Raw genomic sequence first — 26,892 nt, forward strand, 5'->3', positions numbered from 1 at the left:
CAGCTCCCCACCCCAGCCTCTGACTCAGGCCAGGACAAGGACCGTGGACACAGGCCCCGTCCATGCACAACAGCCAAGAGGCTCAGAAAAGCAGCCGATACAATTGTAGCCAGAAGCGGATTCCATGTGTCAAGGGAGAAATCTGCGGACGTTGCGGACGTGTTTGTACGCTTGGGGGAGTTATGGCTGCCTTGTGTCAAGTCTCCCCCCTTTGATAGTCCTTCCCTCGTGGTGTAAAATAAAAGTGGAACTGTGCAGATCCGATGTATGGCTGATTTTCTATGAATTTATAACAGAAGCATTGCGTATGTCTCGTGTGTGTGGCGTCGTTTTTGTACAAATTGAATGATTGGGGGGGGGGTCCTGCAACACATGAATCCCAATCCCAAAGAAGGGCAGTGCCAAAGAATGCTCCAACTACTGCACAATTGCGCTCATTTCACACGCTAGCAAGGTTACGCTTAAAATTCTACAAGGAAGGCTTAAGCAGTATGTGGACCGAGAACTCCCAGAAGTGCAAGCTGGATTTAGAAGAGGCAGAAGAACCAGAGACCAAATTGCAAACATGCACTGGATTATGGAGAAAGCTAGAAAGTTCCAGAAGACATCTACTTCTGCTTCATTGACTATGCAAAAGCCTTTGACACGGCCTTGGTTCAGGGTCCCTCTCAGGGGAGCACCCTGTTGCAACAGATCAATAGAGATCAGGCTTACTAGCTACTTTGCTTCTCAGTATTCTCTGGTTAGTGTCTGTTGTTTTCTCTTACCGATGGAGAACCTACAAGGGACTCTATAAAGGGCTCTTGTGTCCCCCATAAGGGAAGAAGGGCAGCTTTTGTTTACAACAGATGGCACCCCAGATGGGACCTTCGGTTGCCCGATTCTGGGGGCAAGGAAGGACTGGTGATCCAGCACGCACCAGGCCATTTGCCAGGAGGAGCCACCAGTCCTCTAGTGACTCCAGGGTCTGGAAAGAACTGGAGTTCCAGCGGGGCTAACCAGAGGAAGCAACGCTTGATCAGGCCGGCCTCAAATTGATTTATTTTTTAAAATAATCTTTATTGATTTAAATTACACACATATACAAAGAATTTGGAATCTCATACTGCAAAAAAGAAAATAAAAAAAATTAAGAAAAAAGGAAAGAAGAAAATACAGAAGAAAAAGAAGAAAAAGCAGATTTATGCGCATAAAAAAACTTAATCTTCCTAATTAAATAAAAAAGACTTCTGACAAAACGAGTCTTCCAGTCATTCTCATTGTACTGTTTATACTGCCGTTGTTTTCCCCGCACAGTTTTATATTCTTTAATATTGTTCCCGTCTACTCCACAAACAGTATTTGTTGTGTTTTCAAGTATCACTCAAGTTCTGCTAATACGGTGTGGTTGGTACAATATGATCTTATATAATCCTCAAATATTCTTCATTCTCCAAATATTTTCCGGTGCAATACTCCTCTATCTCTTCCCGTCAGTTTTGGTAGTTGTAACTATTCTAACATGAGTATATGGATTCTCTTGGTGATGTCCACAAGGGTATTTTTGGCTCAAGTATTCCTTTATATTTATTCCAGATTTTATATCACAATTTTCTTATCACATGGCTCAAAAATCCCCTGTGGACCTTCACTTTTTTGTACATTAAAGAAGCGTGCCATCCAGACCGATTCTCGTTGCCTTCCAAGTCTAATAGGTCCATATCTTTTAGTGTAATCCAGTCTTTTATCCAAACCAAGCCTGCCGCCGCATGGTAGAATTCCAAATCTGGCAATGCAAAACCTCCTCTCTCCTTTTGATCTGTTAATAACTGGTGTTTAATTCTCGGTTTCTTTGCACTCCATATAAATCTAGATATTTCCCTTTTCCACTCCTTAGAACAATTCATTCCTCCTAAAATGGGCCTTGTTTGGAATAAGAAAATCATTTTGGGGAGGATATTCATTTTCACAACCGAGACTCTTCCCCAGAGTGAGAGATGGAGTTTGGTCCAGGCTTCCATATATTTTTTAAAAATTTCTTTCCATACTTTACTAGAATTATCCTCATATACACTTAAACTTTTATTTGAAATCCAGATCCCTAGGTATTTAACCTTATTTTTTAGTTTCCAGGCCTGTTTTTTCTTGAAGTTCTTTTTTCCCTTCCATTGTGAGGCTTTTTGTCAGTAATTTAGTTTTTTGGTAGTTTATTTTCAGCCCCAGGCCGGCCATAAATTAATCTAGCAAAAGACCCCGGGGTGGCCAGGAGCAGCGCATGCGGACGTGAGTCTAGGAATGGAGAAGATTGTGGGCGGGATTCTCTGAAACACCCAGCAACCCAGATTCTCATCCTTGGCTGTCTCTTTTGCTTACGGTCTTCACTCCCAGCCTTCCTGGCAAGAGGTAGCGAGGAGGGGGGGGGGAGACTTGGGGTTCTGCAATTAGAGAGGCAATTAACTGCAAGAGGAGAACGCCAATCAAAGCTCTCATTCCCTGTCGGGGAACCTGAGATCTGAAACTTTTCCATTTTCCCAAGGAAGACGCCCCAAGGCCGGCCCAAGTGGCCAGTTTGCATAGAAAGGGACTTGGGCTCGGTTTCCAATTTCTTTTTTTCTCGTAAATGCAGCTGCACCGGCAGCACCAAGGTCCAGAAGGAAGTGACTGGTGTGCGTCAGAGCGCAAGGGCGTTTACAGTTCCTTTCCATTCTCTCTGGAGCAGCCGGATTTGGCACTGGGCTGCCAGGCGTCCAATGGAAAGGGACTCTTTTCCCTAGCATGTAAGAGGCAGAAAAGTTTGCTGGGACCCCATGGTAAGTAAAGGGAGGGAGAAGGACTTTGTAGCGTCCTTCATAGAGAAGACAAATGACTATCAGGACAATAAAGACCTGGGAAAAGGCTGGCGGGTTTTGGTTATGGCTTTGGTTGAAAAATGGGATCCCCACATTCTAAGAGTTCTAACTGCCAGACTCAAAGGCATATGCTGGTCGCAGCAGGAGGGGGTCTCCCTGGAAGCTTCAGCAGCCGGCCTCCTCTGGGTCTCCTGGCCCCCTCCTCTCCTCCCTCTGAGCCTCAACTGCTCTCTGCCACAGACTCTTCCAGTTCACCAAACCCTGTTTCCTCCTCAGCTTGCAACATCTCCCCTTCCGGTCTGCTCCCTTTTCTCCCTCTTTCTGCTCATTGCCATCCCACCACCAGTAAACAGGATCTGAGCCTTTTTCCCTTGTTGGTCCCCCAGCTTGTGCCTCCCCCCCTCACCAGCCAGTCCATGGCAACAACAGCAGCCACAGCACTGTGGTCCTCTGGTAGGAAAACTCCTGAGTAGCATGATTGAATCAAAAATTCTGGGACTATGGAAAAAATACTCTTTCCCAAACCCTAGAATAAGCAGGAGCTCTGGGGTTGCCCCATGGGGTTCATGGGTGAAGATGCCCCCCCAGGAGATTTCCCTGGTACCTACAGCCCTCTTTCCCCCTCTTGAAATTAGGCTTGGGGGAAAATCTCCCATTCAATTTCAGTATTTCAAATTTTCTTCAGAACGCGCAGGACAGGAGGCAGCGATGAAGTTCTGGTGAAGAAGCAGTGCTTGGAGATCATGCGTGGGGGGGGGGGGATGACAGAGTACCAAAGGTACTTTCATCTAAAATTATACTCACCATTGTGAGAGGTTGCCTTCATTATTTCATTATTATACAGTTTTACATATAAACACCAGAACTTCACATATACCTCATGCTTTTAGGAATGATTTCCGGCTGAGTTTATTGATCAGAGTGGACTCTGAGAGGAAGGTGTCCCACACTCCATACATCTAAATGGGTTCTCCCATGTGAGAGTCCCTGGATGTTCCTTCAATAAACGTAAAGGTAAAGGGACCCCTGACCATTAGGTCCAGTCAAGGACAACTCTGTCGTTGCGGTGCTCATCTCGCTTTACTGGCCGAGGAAGCCAGTGTACAGGTTCTGGGTCACGTGGCCAGCATGACTAAGCCGCTTCTGGCAAACTAGAGCAGCGCACGGAAATGCCGTTTACCTTCCCGCCGGAGCAGTCCCTATTTATCTACTTGCACTTTGACATGCTTTCAAACTGCTAGGTCGGCAGGAACAGGGACCGAGCAACAGGAGCTCACCCTGTTATGGGGATTCGAACCGCCAACCTTCTGATCGGCAAGTCCTAGGCTCTGTGGTTTAACCCACATCACCACCCACGTCCCTGTTCCTTAAATACTCCATTATAAAGAAAGCACTTTTTGCAGTCTTTTCATTTAAACTGCTGCTCATCTCTGAGTTTGTTGATGGTCTGAAGGGTTTTCAACCCTTAAATTCTTCCTGTCCATGAGTCTGTTGATTTTGAACTTCCACTAAGAGTGAACTTCTATCTACTTTCCTGATATTTACCGTATATGGTTTCTCTTTTGTGTGAGTTTGTTGACATAAATCAAGGGTTCCACTCTGACTGAAGCTCCTTCTACAGTCCATACCCTTAAATGGTTTCTCCTGTGTGTGTCCGTTGATGGTTCCTAAGGTCTCCACTCTGACTGAAGCTCTTTCCACACTCAATACATTTAAATGGTTTCTCCCCTGTGTGAGTCCGTTGATGTGTTCTAAGGCTTCCACTAAAACTAAAGCTCTTTCCACACTCAATACATTGAAATGGTTTCTCGCCTGTGTGAGTCCGTTGATGATTTCTAAGGCTTCCACTATCACTAAAGCTCTTTCCACACTCAATACATTTATATAGTTTCTCCCCTGTGTGAATCCGTTGATGGTTCCTAAGTGTCAGGGAACTGACATCAGAGATCAACGGAGAGGGAAGTCGCTCCGAGGATGCAGGGGAGGGAACCAGCAAGGAGAGAGGGAGAGCTTCCGCTGGGGAAGGAAACCAAGGTGACACCAGGAAGAAAGGGGAGGCTGAGAGTACTTCGGAGGGAAGGCTCCGAGACTCTTCCAGTGAGATCAGTGGGGAGAGCGCAGGACCTCCGCTTGGCACGCCTACTCTGCGCAGAAGGCTTCCGCGCAGAGAAGCTAGGCGGAGATTGGCGGTCAAGGAATTTTTATGTTGGAAGAAGTTCAGGAAACGCCCACTGACGGATACTGGCAGTGATTAAGACAGTCGCGTTTGCAAGGCGCTGTCAAACCAGGGAAAGTTTGAGCTATATAACCTGCTTGGAGCAGTTTGGAGTTTTACGCATGAGCAACACCATTTCCCATTACACTAAGGCTTCCATTTTCACTAAAGCTCTTTCCACACTCCATGCATTTAAATGGTTTCTCCCCTGTGTGAGTCAGTTGATGGTTCCTAAGGCTTCCACTATCGCTAAAGCTCTTTTCACACTCCATATACTGAAACGGTTTCTCCCCTGTGTGAGTCCGTTGATGTTGTCTAAGGCTTCCACTATCGCTAAAGCTCTTTTCACACTCCATATACTGAAACGGTTTCTCCCCTGTGTGAGTCCGTTTGTGCAATTTAAGGTTTCCACTCTGACTGAAGTTCTTCCCACACTCCCTGCACTTAAAACATTTTCTCTCTGTGTGAGTCTGCTGGTGTGTTCTAAGTTTTGCAATGAAAGAGAAGCTCTTTCCGCATTACATACCTTCTTTCTTTTTTGTGTTTTTTTGGGTTCTTTCTTTTTTGTGTTCGTTGATGTGAACTATGTGTGCTCATTCAGTGAAGCATATTCCACATTTCACACATTTTAATGGCTATTCCTAATGAAACAAAAGGTGCCTTGTCCCCTGCAATTCTGTCTTCTCCATCACCTTTTTCAGAGTGGACAGAAAGCAAATCCTGTTTGGGTTTTAAGAAAGAGAACACAGGGGGGAAAAGGACACATCAACCGCCATTAGCACATTCTCTTATTTCAACATCTCCTACATTCTCCCATGTCCTACCCATGTTCCCAATTTTTAGGAAATGAAAATGGTATGATGTCTAATGATAGTAATGCATCAGCAAACTTTCATAATCCTCAATCATCTTTAAGAACACAGCATGATCATGGAATACTGTTGTCCTGTGGGACTGCCTTTCAAATCAAGTGGTTGCCCCCATTTCCATCTCTAGATCTTCATGAATCACCTGCACAGTCCCACTGACCTCAGGAGGTCCATATGGACTATTTTGGGAGACCCAGGCCTTCATCTCTTCCAGCGACTGTGGTCTGGGTCAGTCAGAGAACTAGTGACAAGGCTTGGTGCTTGGGATCAGCTGAATGGGTGCTCAGGGAAGCTCCTGTTCTTGGAGATGGACCTCTGTCTACATGCCTCACTTTGCATGGAGAGAGCAGGAGAAGCAGAAGGAAAGCAGATGGCACATGGGAATCCCAGGCGGAAACACCCACCCCAATGGTTCTTTATAATGATGATGTGCTGCCTGATCCTGTGCTTGTCTTCTGACAGAGGACTATCCTAATCTGGCACTGACAAAGCTGGATATTCAAGGAAAATAGATAAGTGTACTTAATGGAAACTTCATCCTTGAATAGGTAATATTGATTCATTAATGGCCTGAAGTTGTGTTATTTATGGAGACATGAATTTATTCCTGATCTGTCTTAAATATCATAATTAGAGGATGTCTTGGGGTGTTAGAGGAGAGGCGGTACCTTTGGTGGGGGAAATGTCATGCACCTTCTCGGGTAATCTATCCACCATTGGTCTCCACCCTGCACTCAGCTCTCACCTGTGGCTTCCAGAAGCTGTCAGCATGCAACAGGGGCCACAATCCCAGGAATGGCTTCAACCGGCTGGCAAAACCAGGTGAGGATAGCTGATGGGTCTCAAATTCTTGGTGGGTTGGGGAATTCTGTTGCAGGTGAAGAAATACGCTGGTGGATGGAGAGGATGAGAACGACAGTGAATCCCACAGTCAAGAAGACAGATTCTGCACATCCTGCAGCGGAAAGGGAAGGGAGCCCATCGAGAAGGAAAACTCTGATCCTAATCCTTTGCTGCCTTATGACTTATCTTCAGGAGAAGAAAAGGCCATGGAGGAAAACTTACACAAATCTTGAGTGGAGTCTCTAAGATGCTTGGATAGTGCCCTGCACACCTCCTGCCAGCAACTCCTGCAGCCGAGCTGGTGCCTAACGTACTGCTCTGCTGAGAAGGGGGTCTTGTTGTCTAGGCAGCCCAGGACCCCACAACACTTTCCCCAGGCTTCCATTGCTGCTAACACAGCAGTTTCAGGCGGAGAAATGAGCTCAGACCTGTGTATCAATATCTCTCCAATGTGGAACAAGGGAAACAGAAATGCCACTTACATCATACAGCACTGTAAAAGTATTCAAAATATTTGTTTTTTGAAGAAAAGACCACCATGTATCATGTGGCCACTTGAAAGCTTATAAATGTATTGTGGCTGAGGCTTTTGGGGGTGCAGGACCAGGAAAGCTTCTGCCACCATGATCCTTCCAGTTGGGATTCAGGCCTCATCATGCAACAGAAACTGTCCTGGTTGTGCTGCTTGATGATCTCTGATGGGCTAGAGTCTGAGGGGAAAGCTGTTTCCTGGTTCTGCTGGATCTCTCAGCGGCTTTGAAGACCTTTGACCATTGTATCCTTCTGGACCCTTTAGGGGAGCTGGGGGCCCTGCTATGCAGTGGTTCCCCTCCTTCCTCCTGGGCCATGTCCAGAAAGTGGTGTTGGGGGATGAGTGTTCTGACCCCTGGGTGCTCACTTATGGGGAGCCTCAGGGCTCTGTCCTCTCCCCCATGCTTTTTAATATCTATATGAAGCCACTGGGAGAGATCATCAGGGGTTTTGGGTTGCGTGTTCACCAGTATGTGGTTCTTCTCATTTAAATCGGAACCAGTGAAGGTGGTGAATGCCCTGTGTTGGTGCCTGGAGGTGGTTTGAGGATGGGTGGCGGCTGTGGTTGAATCCTGACAAGACAGAAGTACTGTCCCTGGAGGACAGTCAGATGTGGAGGATTCCCTGGTCCTGAATGGGGTAACTGTGGCCCTAAAGCAGGCACCCTCAACCTGCAGCCCTCCAGATGTTTTGGCCTACAACTCCCATGATCCCTTGCTAACAGGACCAGTGATCAGGGATGATGGGAATTGTAGTCCAAAACATCTGGAGGGCCGAAGGTTGGGGATGCCTGCCCTAAAGGACCAGGTGCACAGCCTGGGGGTCATTTTGGACTCACAGCTGTCCATGGAGGCACAGGTCAGTTCTGTCTGCCAGCTCCATCTGGTACACCAGATGAGACCCTCCCTGCCCTCGGACTGTCTCACCAGAGTGGTGCATGCTCTGGTTATCTCCAGTTTGGACTACTGCAATGTGCTCTACGTAGGGCTACCTTTGAAGGTGACTCAGAAACTGCAACTAATCCAGAATGGGGCAGCTAGACTAATAACTCGGAGCAGCCGCCGAGACCACATATCACTGGTCCTAAAGGATCTTCCCTGGCTCCTAGGGCATTTCCAGTCATAATTCACACTGTTGGTGCTGACCTTTAAAGTGACATAGTTGCATTTTTCAGGCATAGAATAGTATTGATCTAATGTAGACAGATCATTCCTGGTTTATTGCTTCAAGAAGGTTCTACTCTGCGTGATTCAAAGCTGGAGTTTTCTCTACCTGGAACATTTTAGCTGATAAGGGAGTTTCCTTTCTGCTGAGAGCAGGTGGTGGGATCAGTTGTTATGAGACTATGCTGAACCTTCCTTGATTTTGGTTTAAACTGGAGTGAGCCAGGCTTGTTATCCCGTCCCAATGTTACTCTGACACTGAATTGTTTATAAATTGCAGTATTGAAAGGCGCCTGGTCCCACTTCCTATTCTGCTATTTCAATACTCTGCTTGTGTGCGTCTTACTTGAGTGCTAGATTCAGGCAGCTAGCCGTATTGGTCTGACGCAGTCAAAATTAATAAAAAAAGAATTTCAGAAATAGACTTGAAAGAGAAGTTGCTGAATTACAACTTATTAATAAACTGAAAACTCTGGAGAGACCTGGTCTTAATAGAGATATTGGATTCTTGTCTCATTACACATACTAAAGCTAGTTAGTATGCATACTATCCAATGCTTTTTCCTGTAGGACTAATTGCAGTCATTAACAGTCGTCAACAGCTTTACCATACCCATCTCCTACTACCCTTTTGAGAAAACCCCCACCCCACCCTCCCACCATATATAAGGGTCTGGTGACTTTCAGTGTATCTGAAGAAGTTTGCATGCACACCAATCAGGACAATCTTAGTTGGTCTCTAAGGAGCTACTGGACAATTCTTTTTATTTACTTGAGTGCTGCTTTGGTATGCCAAGTTAGGTTTTTATTTAAGTTAGGTCTTTGCTATGTTTTGGATCCTGTTATGCTTGTTTGCATTCAGTAATGAATTTATTTGCTGAATAAAATTTTTGCTGCCTCTGAGGGTTTTTTACTACTCAAAAATTTTACGTCAAACTTGCTCTTGAGGTCATTATGGAGGAGCAAGATCTGTAACCTAAAGCCCTCAACAGCCTCTGCCCTGAAGGACCGTCTCCACCCCCATGGTTTAGTCTGGACACTGAGGTCCTCTTCTGAGGGTCTTCTGCTGGTTCCTTCCCGGCGAGAAGCGAGGGTACATGGAATTAGGCAGAGGGTAAGGAAATGGGCAACATTCTGACATTTAGAAGACAGCTGAAGGCAGCCCTGTATCAGGAGGATTTTAATGTTTAATGTTTCCTCTCCTCTCCAGGGGAACAATGGTTGGACTGGGCAGAAGCGCTGCGTCTGCACAGGGCAGGGGCTTATGGGGCAGTAAGAGGATGGAGTTTGCAGGAAGGAATGGGAGGGGGGACACGACCCCCCACTTTCCAGTGATCCCTCTGGTTGCCTTGAAGGGGTGGCCGATAATTGGGTGGGAGGGAGAAGCCAAGACAATCCCCACCGGCGCCAAGATGGAGACGTGTCCCCAAAGACTGGTCTACCTAGCTCTCCCCCCCCCCAGATTGCTGCCCTTCCCTGCCCCAGGGATGTTCCCCCTCCCCACTTTCTCGATTCCCTCCCTCTGTCCCAGAGTCTCCCCTGCACCCAGAGGCCCCGCGCCCCTTGGCGCGGCTCACCGCTCGCCCTGCGCCTCCATCTCTCCGTCCAGAAGGGCCCCCCAAGACGAGCAGGGGAGGGACGGGGGGTCTCTATCCAGGCGTCCCTCACTCCCATTAACCCTTTCATGGCCCACCTCTCTCCGCGCGGAAACCACAGCGCCCCAGGGATGCCTAAGCGGGGGAAATGGGGCGAGGGCGCTTCGCTGGGATCCCCTGAATGGGTGGTGAATGGCCCCCCCGCCAAGGCACCCAAGGGGCCAAGGAAAGCCCCCTTCGCAGCACGCGCGCAGGGATCCAGGCCCCACGGAAGGCGCTTTGGGGAGCTGGAGGGGTCTCTGGATCCTTTTCTCCTCTCTCCTCCGCGACCCCTTTACCTCTTTGTCCTCGCTCCCGATTCTCCTTTCCTTTCCTGCAACATCCACGGAGGGGGGGGTCCTGCCGCCCCTCCTTCCCTTTCCAAAAGCGCGCGCCCCTAGAGCTATGGAGCAGAGCAGCAATCCGGCGTAGAAGCTCCACTTGCGGACGAAGCAAGCAGTTTGAGAGGGGGGGCTCTCTCCCCTCATTCCAGAAACAGAAGCCGGATTGCGGGGAGGAGGAGCAGAAGGAAAAGGTGCAACATACTGGGGGGGGGTGTTTGAGGGTTTGGGGGCGGCGTGAAAGCAGGTTGTGACGGGAAGCGAGGGAAAGAATTGTTTTTCCCCTCCCCTCTTACTAGGAGAGCGCGGGAGGGGCTGATCCAGGCAATCCAGCTGCAAAGTGGGGTCCCCCCCTACAATGTTTACATTGCAAAATCCTTCCCTCCCCCCCACCCACGCCATGATCTTAGATCCATTCCATGTTTTTGGTATTTGTGCACATTGAGCAGCGGGTTGGCTGTGTTACGGGTAAAATAGGGCTTGGGCTTTTGCACACACACATACCCCAACACAATTCTTCCCTTGTGTCTCCCTCAGAGGCGACACAAGGAGGCCAGGAAGAAAGCAAGGCAGCTGTTGATCTGTTTGCGCGCAGAGCCCCCCCCCCATGCGAGGAGTGAAGCAGCCCAGAAATAAAGCGCGTTGCAATTTGGACACCCTCAAATAATCGCCCCCCCGTCACAGAGAGAGCACCCCAAAAACATCCCCGGTTGCGCCACAAAGTGAGTTGTACATGGAAATCAGCTCAGACTCCATGTTTTGGCAACATGACAAGTCTGTCTGTCAACCGGGATGCCTGAGGATTCCTGCTCCCTGCCTTTTCCTGGCCAGCCTGAGAGATCACTGGAAAGGGCGGATTTCTTGACTCCAGAATCCATCATCGCAGACCCGTTTCATTCAGGCCTAGAGACCTGCTCTTTGGCCCAGTCTGCTTGGATCATGTGGATCATCAATGGGTCATATGGATCATCACTGGATCATCCATGATGTCATACCCATCTCACGGTGGGGGGGGGGGCTCAGGAAGAATCTCCTGCCGCGTGACTGGGGGAGTCTGGAGGCTGACGGGGGTCAGACAGGGCTGCTGTTTTGCTCTACTTACTATTTCAGCTCAGGTTTTCCTGGCAGAAGTTACATTTCATCAAGAAATGGGTGGATTCATTGAGGAAACGGGGCTACATTGCAAAGAGGCAAACGTGTATACTTTGTTACCACCCAGTGAGTTGAGTTGCAAAGGCCATTTGCAGAAAGGCTCCTGTTGTATCACCTGCGGCTACATGTTTTGATCTTTTTGCGGAAATGTTTTCATCGGGCTGAGACCATTTAGGGCTTTCAAGGTCAGCACCAACACTTTGAATGGTGATCAGAAACGGATCTAGAGCCAGTGAGGATTTCTTAGGACCCGTGTTCAGGGGCCAGCTGTTCAGCTGCTGTCCAAAACTGAATGTATCCCTTGCCGGAAGTAATCCATAAGCCTCTCGTCCTCCGTCTTCTCTGGATGCCATTGCAGCGCGATGCTCCTGCTCTCGGGAGAGGGAGAGGCGTGAGTTGGGTGCGCTCGGCTTGCCAAGGGTTAAATGGAAACAAGCTAGATTCCTAGAGAGGAAAGTAAGACAGGGGGGGCAGGGTCCTCCAGAGCGAAAGCCCAATCCCTCCCTTTCCTGCAAGAAGTCGAGGTTGTCCGCAGATGGAAACATTCAGACATGAAATATACCCTGGTCCCTAAAACCTCACTGGTGCAAGGAAGGAAGGAAGGAAGGAAGGAAGGAAGGAAGGAAGGAAGGCAGAGAAGAGAAAGCACTTCCTCTAGCAGGGCAGAATAAAACCTATGGAACTCCCTCCCACAAGAGGCAGAGGCCACCAATAAAGGTGGTTTAAAAGAGGAGGAGGCCAATCTGTGGTGGAGGAGGAGGAGGACAGGGTGATGGGTGGCTCCTCTGCTCTGTCTCCCTTCTAGGAGGGAGCCCTCTGGCCTGATCCTGCAGGGCTCATTTTCTCCTCCAGTGCTTAGTGTTGGGATGCAGCCAAGGAATTGGGGGCAAATGGCAGCCCCCCAGCTGTGCTGGGCGATCTCCAGCCCTTGGATCAGCATGAAACTGCAAGCTGAGCTTCAGAAGCTGGGCATGCACACTCAGCAGAGTAAAGGCACAAGAGAAGTGGCTGGAGAGGCATATGTGAGCAGATTTACAAGCAGTTTATTCAGCACACATCAGGACCAAGGAATCATCTCTGCTCTCCCTCATGTCCAAAGCAAGACAGCACCCCACCCGAGGCACCACTTTAGCTAATGAGGCCTCCTGCTGCTGCCACACCGCCGGAGCACGATTTCTCTTCTCATCCTGAAGCAAAGTTCTTAACCCGAAGTACTATTTCTGGGTTAGCAGAGTCTGTAACCTGAAGCGTCTGTAACGCAAGGTACCACTGTACTCTCATAGAAAGGCGAGTCCTACTTTATTTGCTTTTGAGTGCACACAGATGCACCCGTCTTGCATGCTTGAGTAAAGCAACTCCAGGGCAGGAGGAGAGTAGGGGCCACGTGTAGAGCAAGTCCCACACTGAGGTCAAAAACACACAGAGAAGCAGCAGGACTTCTTCAGTAATAGTTTACAGAGCTTTCAAAGCATACAGTTCTCACTGGGTCCCCAGTGAGGCACAAAACTTAGCTCCTGAGAGGAAATCCAGTTTCAGCCGTAAAAAAATAGAGCACACAGGATATCTAAGTCAGGCACACAAACCGGCAGAAGGGAGCAAGGGAGGAAAGAGGCTGGAAGGAGACAGGGCAATGGATTTGTGTCTTTCGCTTCCTGCCTTCTGGGAGGGAAGTCAGCAACTCGGCATATTCAGGGGCTTCACGAAGCAAAGCTTTCTGCTGGCTGCTTCCAGGCAAATGGGCATCCCGGAAGCACACACTGTGATCTGTGGTGTGTTGCCATATCAGTTGTTTTTGAAAGGTTATCACGATGTGGTCTAGAAACCAGTTTGGAACAATATATCGCCCAGCTTTAATCCTCACTGACCACCAGCAATCCAGATAAACCCTCACCCCTTCTCTATTGAAAGGTACTTTACATCTTAGATTATAATCACATTGTTTGACATTGCCTTCAATATTTCATTACTATACAGTTTTACACATAAATACCAGAACTTCACATACACAAAATGTGTTCAAGACTGATTTCCTGCCGAGTTCATTTCTGTGAAGAAAAGAGTGGACTCTGAGAGGAAGATGTCCCACACTCCAGACACCAAAATGGGATCTTCCATGTGAGAGTCCCTGGATGTTCCTTAAACACTCCATTGTAAATAAAGCACTTTTGCAATCTTTTCATTTAAACTGCTTCTCCTCTCTGAGTTTGTGGATGGTTTGAAGGGTTTCAATTCCTAAAGTTCTTCCTGTCCGTGAGTCTGTTGATTTAGAACTTCCACTAGGACTCAACCTCTATCTACTTTCCTGATATTTATAAGGTTTGTGTTTTGTGTGAGTTTGTTGACATAAATCAAGGGTTCCACTCTGACGGAAGCTCCTTCCACAGTGCATACATTTAAATGGTTTCTCCGCTGTGCGTCTGCTGATGTCTTCTAAGGGTTCCACTCTGACTGAAGCTCTTTTCACACTCCATGCATTTAAATGGTTTCTCCCCTGTGTGAGTCCGTTGATGTCCTCTAAGGTTTCCATTATCACTAAAGCTCTTTCCACACTCTATACATTTATATGGTTTCTCCCCTGTGTGAGTCCGTTGATGTCTTCTAAGGCTTCCATTAACACTAAAGCTCTTTCCACACTCTATACATTTATATGGTTTCTCCCCTGTGTGAGTCCGTTGATGTCTTCTAAGGCTTCCATTATCTCTAAAGCTCATTCCGCACTCTATACATTTATATGGTTTCTCCCCTGTGTGAGTCCGTTGATGTGTTCTAAGGCTTCCATTATCACTAAAGCTCATTCCGCACTCTATACATTTATATGGTTTCTCCCCTGTGTGAGTCCGTTGATGTCTTCTAAGGCTTCCATTATCACTAAAGCTCATTCCGCACTCTATACATTTATATGGTTTCTCCCCTGTGTGAGTCCATTGATGTGTTCTAAGGCTTCCATTATCACTAAAGCTCATTCCGCACTCTATACATTTATATGGTTTCTCCCCTGTGTGAGTCCGCTGGTGTAATTTAAAGTATCCATTACTACTGAAGCACTTTCCACACTCCAGGCATTTAAATGGTTTCTCCCCTGTGTGAGTCCGTTGATGTCCTCTAAGGTTTCCATTATCACTAAAGCTCTTTCCACACTCCATACATTTATATGGTTTCTCCCCTGTGTGAGTCCGTTGATGTCTTCTAAGGCTTCCATTATCACTAAAGCTCTTTCCACACTCTATACATTTATATGGTTTCTCCCCTGTGTGAGTCCATTGATGTCTTCTAAGGCTTCCATTATCACTAAAGCTCATTCCGCACTCTATACATTTATATGGTTTCTCCCCTGTGTGAGTCCGTTGATGTGTTCTAAGGCTTCCATTATCACCGAAGCTCATTCCGCACTCTATACATTTATATGGTTTCTCCCCTGTGTGAATCCGCTGGTGTAATTTAAGGTCTCCATTCTCACTGAAGCACATTCCGCACTCCAGGCATTTATATGGTTTCTCCCCTGTGTGAGTCCGTTGATGTCTTCTAAGGTTTCCATTACCAGTAAAGGTCTTTCCGCACTCCAGGCATTTAAATGGTTTCTCCCCTGTGTGAGTCCGTTGATGTGTTCTAAGGTTTCCACTATCAGTGAAACGTTTCCCACACTCCATACCTTTAAATGGTTTCTCCCCTGTTGGAGGTCGTTGATGTGAACTATGTGTGCTCATTCAATGAACATAGTCCACATTTCACACATTTTAATTTCTATTCCTAATGGGGGGGAGGTGACCCATCCCCTGGAGTTCTGACTGCCTTCTCCATCTCCTTCTTCAGAGTGGGAGGAAAGGGAATCCTGTTTTGGTTTCAAGGAAGAGAACTAAGGGAAAGAGAACAAATCAAGTTCCATTAGCACCTTCTCCTATTTCAATGTCTCCTTCATTCCCTCAACTCCTATCCATGTTCCCATTTTTTATGAAGTGAAGTTGCAATGTCCTCAAATGATAATAATTCATGAGCAACTATCAAAATCCTCAACCAATGTTCATAAAGCAGCTTGATTTTTTAAAGAATGATGTCCTGTCTGATCTCGTGCCCATCTTCTGACGCAGGACTATCCTAAAATGACACAGAAAAGCAGGATATTCAAGGCCAAATGATAAACTGTACTTAGTGGAATATGTAGTACCTTGAAAATGTAGTATTGATTCACTAATGGACTGAGGTTGTGTTATTTCTGGGGACATGAATTTGTTCCTGTTCTGTCTTAAATATCATAATCATACGATGTCATGGGGTGTTAGGGGAGTGGTAGTTCCTTTGGTGGGGGAAATGTCATGCACCTTATGGGGTAATTTATCCACCATTGGTCCCCACCCTGCACTCAGCTCTCACCTGTGGCTTCCAGAAGCTGTCAGCATGCAACAGAGGCCACAATCCCAGGAACGGCTTCAATCGGCCGGCTAAACCAGGTGAGGATAGCTGATGGGTCTCAAATCCTTGGTTTATTAGGGAATTCTGCTGCAGGTGAAGGCAGGCCCTGGTGGATGGAGAGGATGAGAACAACAGTGAATCCCACAGTCAAGAAAGCAGATTCTGCCCCTGCTGCAGAGGAAAGTGAAGGGCAGATGGGGCTCGTCAATCAGGGAAGGAAGCCCATCGAGAAGGAAAACTCTGGTCGTAATACTTTGCTGCCTCGTGAGTTATCTTCAGAAGAAGAAAAGGCTATGGAGGAAAACCTACACAAATCCAGAGTGGAGTCTCTAAGATAGTTGCATGGTGTCCTGCACACCTCCTTCCAGCCACTCTTGCAGCCAAGCTGGTGCCTAACGTACTGCTCTGCTTTCCTTGGGACCATATAAGCAAGGCTGAGAAGGGTGTCTTGTTGTCTAGGCAGCCCAGGGCCCCCAAACACACTGCCCAGGCTTGTAGTGCTGCTAACACATCAGTTTCAGGGGGAGCGATGAACTCAGATCTGTGTATCAGAATCTCTCCAATGTGGAATATGTAAAACAGAAGCACTATTTACATCATACATCAATTAAAAAGTATTCAGAATATTTGTCTTTTGAAGAAAAGGCCACCAAGTATCCGATGGCCCCTTCAAAGCTAATGAAAGTCTTGTGCCTGGAGCTTTTGGGGGTGCAGGACCAGGAAAGCTTCTGCCACCACTATCCTTCCAATTGGGATTTAGGCCTCATCATGCAACAGAAACTGCCCTGGTTGTGCTCGTTGATAATCTCGGATGCGCTAGAGTCTGAGGGGAAAGCTATTTCCTGGTTCTGCTAGATCTCTCAGTGGCTTTGGAGACCTTTGGCCATGGTGTCCTTCTGGACCCTCGAGGAGAGCTGGGGAAATGGTTATGCAGTGCTTCCGCTCCTTCCTCCTGGGCCATGTCCAGAAATTGATGTTGGGGCATGGGTGTTCAGACCCCTGGGCTCTCACTTGTGGGGTGCCTCAGGGCTCCATCCTCTCCCCCATGCTTTTTAATATCTATAGGAAGCTGGTGGGAGAGATCATCAGGGGTTTTGGGCTGGGTGTTCACCAGTATGTGGGTGATACCCAGCTCTTCTTCTCATTTAAATTGGAACCAGAGAAGGTGGTGAATGCCCTGTGTTGGTGCCTGGAGGTGGTTTGAGGATGGGTGGCGGCTAACAGATTGAGGTTGAATCCTGACAAGACAGAAGTACTGTCCCTGGGGAACAAGGGGTGGGCAGGTGTGGGGGACCCCCTGGTCCTGAATGGGGTAACTGTGGCCCTAAAGGACCAGGTGCACAGCCTAGGGGTCATTTTGGACTCACAGCTGTCTAGCAGCTCCATCTGGAACACAGGCTGAGACCCTCCTTCCCCGCACACTGTCTCGCCAGAGTGGTGCATGCTCTGGTTGTTTCCGGCATGGACTACTGCTATGTGGTCTACATGGGGCTACCTTAGAAGGTGACCCCAAACTGCAACTGAATGGGAGCAGCCACCGAGACCACATATCACTGCTCCTAAAGGATCTTTCCTGGCTCCCAGCACATTTTCAAGCACAATTCAAATTGTTAGTGCTGATCTTTAAATTGTCATGGTTGCATTTTCCAGGCATAGAAAAATATTGATCTAATGCAGGCTTCCTGAAACTTGGCAGTTTCCTTTCTGCTGAGAGCTGGTGGTGGGATAAGTTGCGATGAGGTTATGAAGAACCTTTCTTGTTTTGGGGAACCAGATGAAGCTGGTTTAAACTGGAGTGAGCCAGGCTTGTTATCCAGTCCCAAGGTTACTCTGACATTTAATAGAATATAAATTACAAGGTCGAAAGGTGCCTGGTCCCACTTCCTAGTCTGCTATTTCTCTACTCTGCTTGTGTGATTCATACTTGAGTGCTGTTTTGGTATGCTGAGTTAGGGTTTTACATAAGTTAAGTTTTTGCTATTTTTTGGATCCTGTTATGCTTCTTTGCCTTCAGTAATAAATTTATTTGCTGAATGAGATCGTTATGGAGCAGCAAGATCTGCAACCTAAAGCCCTCAACAGCCTCGGCCCTGTAGACCTGAAGGAGCATCTCCCCCAAAATCGCTCAATCTGGACAGGGAGGTGGTCCTTCGAAGGTCTTCTGCTGATTCCCCCCCCCCCCCCCGTGAGATGCGAAGTTACAGGGAAGCAGGCAGAGGGCGAGGAAATGGGCAACATTCTGACATTTAGAAGACAGCTGAAGGCAACCCTCTATCGGGAGGTTTTTAATGTCTGATGTTTTACTGTCTTTTCTTTGTACTGGAACCAGGCAGTGGAAGAGAAACTTAAAGATGGAAGCCTGAGAGAGAGGAAAAGGTTCCTGGCTGCTTCCTGGGTGGGATTGCGGAACCGAAGAGCTGCTTCTGAGAAGGCCTCTCCCCTCCTCTCTTCCTGGACAGGGCAGGGGCTTATGGGGGCTTATGAGGTGGGAAGAGGATGGAGGTTACAGGAAGGAGGGGTGGGGGGACTGGACCCCCCACTTTTCAGGGATCCCTCTCTGGTCGCCTTGAAGGGGTGGCCGATTCCTGGGTGGGAGGGTGAAGCCTAGGCGGCCCCTCCAGAAAATCCCCGCAGGCGCCACCATGGAGACGTGTCCTCAAAGACTGGTCTTCCTCTCTCCCCCCCACCAGTGCTGCCCTTCCCTGCCCCAGGGATGCTCCCCCTCCCCACTTCCTCGACTCCCTCCCTCTGTCCCAGAGTCTCCCCTGCACCCAGAGCCCCCCCTTGGCGCGGCTCAGCCCTCAGCCCTCATCCTCCATCTTTCCATCCTGAGGGTCCACCCCAAGACGAGCAGATTAGGGACGGGGGTCTCTATCCAGGCGTCCCTCACGCCCGTTAACCCTTTCATGGCCTGGCTTTATCCGTGCGGAGCCCACAGGACCCCAGGAATGCCTGCGCGGGGGAAACGGGCAATGGGGGTCCTCGTGGGGACCCCCTGCGTAGATTCCCCATGTCCGCCGCTGCCAAGGCACCCAAGGGGCCAAGGAAAGCCCCCTTCGCAGCACGCGCGCAGGGATCCAGACCCCACGGAAGGTGCTTGGGGGAGCTGGAGGGGTCTCTGGATCCTTTTCTCCTCTCTCCTCCGCGACCCCTTTACCTCTTTGTTCTCGCTCCCGATTCTCCTTTCCTTTCCTGCTACATCCACGTGGGTGGGTAGGGGATTTACCTGCCGCCTCTTCTCCCTTTTCCGAAAGCCCTCCCCCCCCCCCCCGAGCTACGGCTCAGAGCAGCAATCCGGAGTGGAAGCTCCGCTTCCGGGAGAAGCAGGCAGGTTGGGAGGGGGGCTCTCTCCGCTCATTCCGGAAACAGAAGCCGGATTGGAGGAGGAGGAAGAGGTGTGACATACTGGGGGGGGGGGGATTGAGGGTTGTGTGGGCGGCGTGAAAGCAGGTTGTGCCGGGAAGGGAGGGGAAGAATTGTTTTCCCCTCCCCCCTTACTAGGAGAGCGCGGGAGGGGCTGATCCGGGCCATCCAGCTGCAAAGCGGGGTCCCCCCTACAATCTTTACATTGCAAAATCCTTCCTTCCCCCACCCCAGGCCATGAGCTTAGATCCACCCCATGTTTTAGGACGGTATTGTTGCACATTGAGCAGCGGGTGGGGCTCTGTGACTCCTGTATTACGGGAAAAATGGGGCTTGGGCTTTTGCACACACAGAGAGAGACACACCAGACACCCAGGTAAAATTCCTCCCTTGTGTATCCGTCAGAGGAGGCACAAGGAGGCCAGGAAGAAAGCAAGGCAGCTGTTGATCTGTTTGCAGGCAGAGCCCCCCCCCCCATGCAAGGAGTGACGCAGCCCAGAAATAAAGCGCGTTGCAATTTGGACACCCTCAGATAGTAGCCCCCCCCGTCACAGAGAGAGCACCCCAAAAACATCCCCGCTTGCGTCACAAAAAGAGTTGTACACGGAAATCAGATCAGACTCCGAGTTCCTGTTTTGGCAACATGACAAGTCTGTCCATCGGTTGCCTATTTCAGCATCCCCATCTCACGGAGGGGGGGGGGCTCAGGAAGATTCTCCTGCCACGTGACTGGGGTCAGACAGGGCTGCTGTTTTGCTCTCCTTACTATTGCAGCTCAGGTTTTCCTGGCAGAAGTTCTATTTCATCAAGAAACGGGTGGGTTCGTTGAGGAAACGGGGCTACGTTGTAAAGAGGCAAATGTGTATACTTTGTTACCATCCTGTGAGTTGTGTTGCAAAGGCCATTTGCAGAAAGGCTCCTATTGTATCACCTGCGGCTACATGTTTTGATCTTTTTGCGGAAATGTTTTCCTCGGGCTGAGACCATTTGGGGCTTTCAAGGTCAGCACCAACACTTTGAATGGTGCTCGGAAACGGACCGGGAGCCAGTGAAGATTTCTTAGGACCCGTCTTCAGGGGCCAGCTGTTAGGGGGCCGTTCAGCTGCTGTCCAAAACTGAAGGTATCCCTTGCCGGAAGTGATCCATAAACCTCTCCTCCTCCGCCTTCTCGGGATGCCATTGGTGCGCGATGCTCCGGCTCTTGAGAGAGGGAGAGGCGTGAGTTGGGTGCGCTCGGCTTGCCAAGGGTTAAACAGAAACGAGCTAGATTCCTAGAGAGGAAAGTAAGAGGGGGGGCAGGGTTCTCCAGAGCGAAAGCCCAACCCCTCCCTTTCCTGCAAGACGTCGGGCGTGTGGGGGTCCCGTTGGTTCGGCTCTGCAGAGGCTGCCTGTGGGCGCCTGATGGGATCCGGTGAGTCTCCTCTCTCCCAGGATAGGGCCCATGGGGAGAGCGGGGGTCCCAGCGCTGCATGGCGAGAGGGGGGCAAGTCAGGGCGGGGAGGGTCGCAGGAGGGCGGCAGCTCTGCTCTTGCTTTGCATGGATGCACTGCTGACCCCTTGGATCCAGGAGCGCTGAAATGCATGCAAATAAACCCCATTCAGATGTATGGATCAGTCCCCATTTACAACAGAGGTTGTCTGCAGATGGAAACATTCGGACATGAAATATACCCTGGTCCCTAAAACCTCACTTGTGAAAGGAGAAGGAAGGAAGGCAGAGAAGAGAAAGCGCTTCCTCTTGCAGGGCAGAGTAAAACCTGTGGAACTCCCTCCCACAAGAGGCAGCGGCCACCAATAAAGGTGGTGTTAAAAGAGGAGGAGGCCAATCTGTGGAGGAGGAGGGCCCATTTTCTCCTCCAGTGCTCAGTTCCTCCAGATGCAAGCGTGGCCTCTGAGATTGCCTGGGGTTGAGCTAGATGATCCTTGGGGTGCCATCCACCTCTACAGTTCTATGAAAGCACCACTGGAGGTCTCACAAGCCAAGGCACTGAGAGCAGGAGAGGTCCTGCTGGAAAGGAAACAACCAGTGCAACTGTTTTAAAACAGGAATCCAATGTGTTTGTTCTGGGGGGACTCAGTGGGGAGGGGTAGACCCATGGATGCCGCCTTGATCTCCTTGGACAAGGAGGTGGGAAAGAAATCCCATTCATAAAGAGAGGCAACCCAGCCAATCATCTGGCTGCCTCATTTTGGACCAGTTCCCAAGTCACCTTCAAGGGCAGTTCCACACAGAGAGCGTTGCAACCATCCCATCTGGTGCAGAGCAGGGAAGACCAGGGCCATGTCCTCTCTGTCCCAAAAGGTCTGTGGGGTGGGGAAGTAGCCTGAGCTGGACATGGGCCTCAAGCGACCATGATGGACCCAGGAGAGCCCTCAAGTATTCATGACTGGGAAGGGGACATGTTAAGCAATATAACTTCATCATCATCATCATCATTACTGTTAGTTCCCTGTCTGTAATCCGAATCTCCTAGAGCAGATTACAAAATTTAAAAAACCAATAAAAACAGTTGAAAACACATTACAGTGGTACCTCAGGTTAAGAACGTAATTCCTTCCGGAAGTCCGTTCTTAACCTGAACCTGTTCTTAACCTAGACACCACTTTAGCTAATGGGGCCTCCCGCTGCCGCCGTGCGATTTCTGTTCTCATCCTGAAGCAAAGTTCTTAACCCGAAGTACTATTTCTGGGTTAGCGGAGTCTGTAACCTGAAGTGTCTATAACCTGAAGCGTCTGTAACCCAAGGTACCACTGCACTCTCATTAGAAAAGCGAGTCCTACTTTATTTGCTTTTGAGTGCACACAGATGCACCCGTCTTGCATGCTTGAGTACAGCAACTCCAGGGAATGAGCAGAGTAGGGGCCACATGTAGAGCAAATCCCCCACTGAGGTCAAAAACACGCACAGAGGCAGCAGGACTTCTTCAGTAATAGTTTACTTAGCTTTCAAAGCATACAGTTCTCACTGGGTCCCCAGTGAGGCACAAAACTTAGCTCCTGAGAGCAAATCCAGTTTCAGCAGTAAAAAAATACAGTACACAGGATATCTAAGTCAGGCAGACACACCGGCAGAAGGGAGCAAGGGAGGAAAGAGGCTGGAAGGACGCAGGGCAATGGAGGTGTGTCTTTCGCTTCCTGTCGTCTGGGAGGGAAGCCAGCAACTCAGCATCTGCAGGGGCTTCACAAAGAAAAGCTTTCTGCCGGCTGCTTCCAGGCAAATCAGCATCCCAGAAACAAACAGTGTGATCTGTGGCGTGTTGCCATATCCATTGCTTTTGGAAGGCTATCACGATGTGGTCTAGAAACCAGTTTGGAACAATATATCGCCCGGCCCTAATCCTCACTGACCACCAGCAGTCCAGATAAACACTCCTTTATAGATAAAGCACTTTTTGCAATCTTTTCATTTAAACTGCTTCTCCTCTTTGAGGTTGTAGATGGTTTGAAGGGTTTTGTCAGGGAGAGGCAAACGGGAAAAGATGAAAGAACAGAAACCAGCAATTATAGAGAGCCTAAAGAGATCATTAGCAGCCTGTCGTCCGACAGTGGGTCTGACGTAGAGAGGGAGGAGGATGAGCCTGGAACAAGTCATTCTGTACACAGAGGAAGTCAGGGGAGGGGTTTCCACAGACTTGCATGCTGGGTACGGAAAAGGAAAAAGAAAGAGTAGACGCGGCAACTGTGCAACAAAGGGGAAGGACGCAAATTGAAACGCTGGAGATGTACTTTTGAACTTTGTCAAATAAATTAAATAGTTTGGAACTGGCTGGGAGCCCGGAGTCTTATCTATGCCAGCTGGACAGCATTAAGCATCTGACAGGTTTCAAGTACTAAAGTTCTTCCTGTCCGTGAGTCTGTTGATTTAGAACTTCCACTAGGACTGAACCTCTATCTACTTTCCTGATATTTATAAGGTTTGTGTTTTGTGTGAGTTTGTTGACATAAATCAAGGGTTCCTCTCTGACTGAAGCTGCTTCCACAGTCCATACATTTAAATGGTTTCTCCGCTGTGTGTCTGCTGATGTTTTCTAAGGTGCCCACTCTGCTTGAAGCTCTTTCCGCAGTCCATGCATTTATATGGTTTCTCCCCTGTGTGAGTCCGTCGATGTGTTCTAAGTGTTCCATTATCATTAAAGCTCTTTCCGCACTCCAAACATTTAAATGGTTTCTCTCCTGTGTGAGTCCATTGATGTCTTCTAAGTGTTCCATTATCATTAAAGCTCTTTCCGCACTCCAAACATTTAAATGGTTTCTCCCCTGTATGAATCGGTTGATGCATATTGAGCTGTCCACTCTGACTGAAGCTCTTTCCACACTCCATACTTTTAAATGGTTTCTCCCCTGTGTGAGTCCGTTGATGTAATCTAAGGCTTGCCTTGTAACTGAAGCTCTTTCCACACTACATACATTTAAATGGTTTCTCTCCTGTGTGAGTCTGTTGATGTGTTCTAAGTTTTCCATTATCACTAAAGCTCTTTCCGCACTCCATACATTTAAATGGTTTGTCCCCCATGTGAGTCTGTTGATGTGTTCTAAGGTTTCCATTGAAACTGAAGCTCTTTCCACACTCCAAACATTTATATGGTTTCTCCCCTGTGTGAGTCTGTTGATGTCTTCTAAGTGTTCCTTTATCACTAAAGCTCTTTCCGCACTCCATACATTTAAATGGTTTGTCCCCCATGTGAGTCTGTTGATGTGTTCTAAGGTTTCCATTGAAACTGAAGCTCTTTCCACACTCCATACATTTATATGGTTTCTCCCCTGTGTGAGTCTGTTGATGTCTTCTAAGTGTTCCTTTATCACTAAAGCTCTTTCCGCACTCCAGGCATTTAAATGGTTTCTCCCCCATGTGAGTCTGTTGATGTATATTGAGGTGTCCACTCTGACTGAAGCTCTTTCCACACTCCATACATTTATATGGTTTCTCCCCTGTGTGAATCCTCTGGTGCAATTTAAGATTACTATTCTGACTGAAGCTCTTTCCGCACTCCATACATTTAAATGGTTTCTCCCCAGTGTGAGTTTGTTGATGTAAAGTTAATTTTCCCCTATGACTGAAGTTCTTCCCACACTCCCTGTATTGAAATTGTTTTTTGCCCATGTGAGTTCGTTGATGTTCTCTAAGTTTTCCACTATCAGTGGAACTTTTTCCACTCTCCATACCTTTAAATGGTTTCTCCCCTGTTTGAGTTTGTTGATGTCTTCTAAGTGTTCCATTCTCACTAAAGCTCTTTCCGCACTCCAGGCATTTAAATGGGTTCTCCCCTGTGTGAGTCCGTTGATGTAAAGTTAAGTTTCCCCTATGACTGAAGTTCTTCCCACACTCCCTGCATTTAAATAATTTCTGCCCTGTGTGAGTCTGTTGATGTATTCCAAGTTCATCACTTCGACTGAAGCTCTTTCCACACTCCATACCTTTAAATGGTTTCTCCCCTGTTTGAGTTAATTGATGTGAGATATGTGTGCTCATTCAGTGAAGCATATTCCACATTTCACACTTTTTAATGGCTATTCCTAATGAAACGAAAGGTTCCCCATCTCCCAGAATTCTGACTGTCTTCTGTATCACCTTCAGAATGGGCGGAAAGGCAATCCTATTTTGGTTTCAAGGAAGAGAACAAAGGGAAAGAGAACATATCAAATGCCATTAGCAGCTTTTCTTATTTCAACATTTCCTATATTCCCCCGCCTCCTACCCATGTTCCCAGTTTTTAGGAAATGAAGATGCAATGATGTCAAATGATAGCAATGCATCACCACCTTTCATAATCCTCACTCATTGTTAATAGCGCAGCGTGATCTTGGAATACAGCCTTTTCAAATTAATTGTTTCCTCACAGGAAAGGCAGCTGCTCTCTGTCCATGAAGAGGCCCCCCTTTTTCTGGTTCATCGTTCCTTTGGACATTCCCCATCCTCGGCATCATAATCCTCCATCCACCTCTCTCTCTCTCTCTTTTTTTAATCAGTTTTTACTGATTTTCATTATTACACATACACATAGAATACATACACTCATTATACATTTATTCATCCACCTAAGCCTTAAGCTCTGCCGAGCTTCGGACTTCCCTTCATCTCTTCGGTAAGTATCATATAGTTATAACATCGCGTATTCTATTTAATACTATTTTGTCTTATGCCGTTAGAGTTACTCCAACCCTGCCAGTGTCTTTAAAGTTTTAGCATTTTCTCTTACATATACCAAATATTTACTCCAATTTTCAACAAACTTCTTTTCATCTTGGTCCCATATTTTCCCCGACAATCTAGCCAATTCTGCGTAATTCATCATTTTGGTCTGCCATTCCATGATTGTAGGTAGAGTATCAGTTTTCCAGTTCTGGGCCAACATAGTTCTAGCTGCTGTCATGGCGTACAAGAAAAGATTTTTATCCTTCTTTTTAATTTCCTTCCCTTTCAATCCAAATAAAAAGGCTTCAGGTTTTTTTAGAAAAGATTTTTTTGTACTTATATATTTATTTATTTATTTATTTATTTATTTATTATAAATAATTTTTATTAATTTTCCAACATACATTTATAATATCCAATCTAAATTTATCACATATTTTCTCTTTTGGACTTCCTTCAGCCTCTCTAACAATCATCCATTATTCGATTTTTTTAATTACACATTTCCTAATTTTTATATTGCAATTTATATACCTTCACCCTCTTATTTTTCTTCTACACAATATTCCTCAAACATTCACAGAGCTTCTTGAAATCCCACTAGCGTTGTTTGCTCATCACATATACATTTCAAATAATCTGAAAATTTTCCCCAATCTTCAATAAACTTTTGGTCTCGTAGGTATCTGATCTTCCCCGTTAGTTTATCTAGTTCTGCATAGTCCATCAGTTTCATTCTCCATTCTTCTAACGTCGGTAGTTGTTCCTGTTTCCATTTTTGGGCCAGCCAGTAGTATTCTTGCTGCAGTTACTGCGTATTGGAAAAGTTTACAGTCCTTTCTATTTATCTCATTTCCTACTATTCCTAAAAGAAAAGCCTCTGGTTTCTTAACAAATGTATATTTCAACATCTTTTTCAACTCATTATATATCAATTCCCAGAAACCCTTCACCTTCTTGCAATCCCACCACATACGGTAAAATGTTCCCTCTTTTTCTTTACATTTCCAACCCTTATTACATGTTTTATACATTTTTGCCAATTTTACGGGTGTAATATACCATCTATAAACCATTTTCATCACATTTTCCTTTAACGCAGTGCATGTCGTAAATTTTATATTTTCATTCCATAATTTTATCCAGTCATTGAACTGTATATTATGACCCAAATCTCTGGCCCAGTGTATCATAACCGATTTAACTTCCTCGTCTTTTGTATACCATTCCAGCAACATTTTAGATAAAATTTTGTACTCATTATTTATTATTTCCATTTGAAATTTTGATTCTTTTTCATCAAAACCTCTTTCTTTAAAATCCTTTTTAAACATTTCATTAACCTGATAATAATGCAACCAATCATATACATGCTCCTTCACATCTTCATAAGATTTCATTTTCCATTTTCCT

The 26,892-nt window shown here is 47.3% G+C and overlaps 4 protein-coding genes across 14 annotated transcripts in view; 1 reads left to right on the top strand and 3 right to left on the bottom strand.

The window, feature by feature from the left end:
* LOC128421734 (zinc finger protein 665-like) overlaps nt 1-6,799 on the bottom strand; it is a 104,788-nt gene extending 97,989 nt beyond the window's left edge. The window contains exon 1 of the mRNA XM_053404897.1: nt 6,658-6,799. The gene's annotated coding sequence lies outside the window, so the exon portion shown is untranslated. The remainder of the gene's footprint in view (nt 1-6,657) is intronic.
* LOC128421706 (zinc finger protein 883-like) overlaps nt 1-26,892 on the top strand; it is a 268,891-nt gene that overhangs the window by 162,743 nt on the left and 79,256 nt on the right. The gene's annotated exons all lie outside the window — the stretch shown is intronic.
* Nucleotides 1-26,892, bottom strand: part of LOC128421728 (oocyte zinc finger protein XlCOF6-like) — a 226,920-nt gene that overhangs the window by 50,137 nt on the left and 149,891 nt on the right. For 2 of the 11 annotated variants that reach the window (XM_053404888.1, XM_053404874.1), the window contains exon 1: nt 10,383-10,457. The exons of 5 other annotated variants lie outside the window; for them this stretch is intronic. The gene's annotated coding sequence lies outside the window, so the exon portion shown is untranslated. Of the gene's footprint in view, nt 1-10,382; nt 10,470-19,140; nt 19,204-26,892 lie in introns of those variants that run through there. 4 more of the 11 variants (XM_053404889.1, XM_053404872.1, XM_053404877.1 and 1 more) reach the window with 4 other exon arrangements.
* Nucleotides 13,260-24,933, bottom strand: LOC128422914 (oocyte zinc finger protein XlCOF6-like). Its single transcript, XM_053407532.1, has 2 exons — nt 23,773-24,933; nt 13,260-15,277 (listed from the first exon to the last, which is right to left on the bottom strand). Exons 1-2 carry the CDS (start codon nt 24,814-24,816, stop codon nt 13,970-13,972), a joined length of 2,352 nt encoding a protein of 783 aa, XP_053263507.1. The 5' UTR covers nt 24,817-24,933; the 3' UTR covers nt 13,260-13,969.

The sequence above is a fragment of the Podarcis raffonei genome, chromosome 10, assembly GCF_027172205.1.
Source record: "Podarcis raffonei isolate rPodRaf1 chromosome 10, rPodRaf1.pri, whole genome shotgun sequence".
NCBI lineage: Eukaryota > Metazoa > Chordata > Lepidosauria > Squamata > Lacertidae > Podarcis > Podarcis raffonei.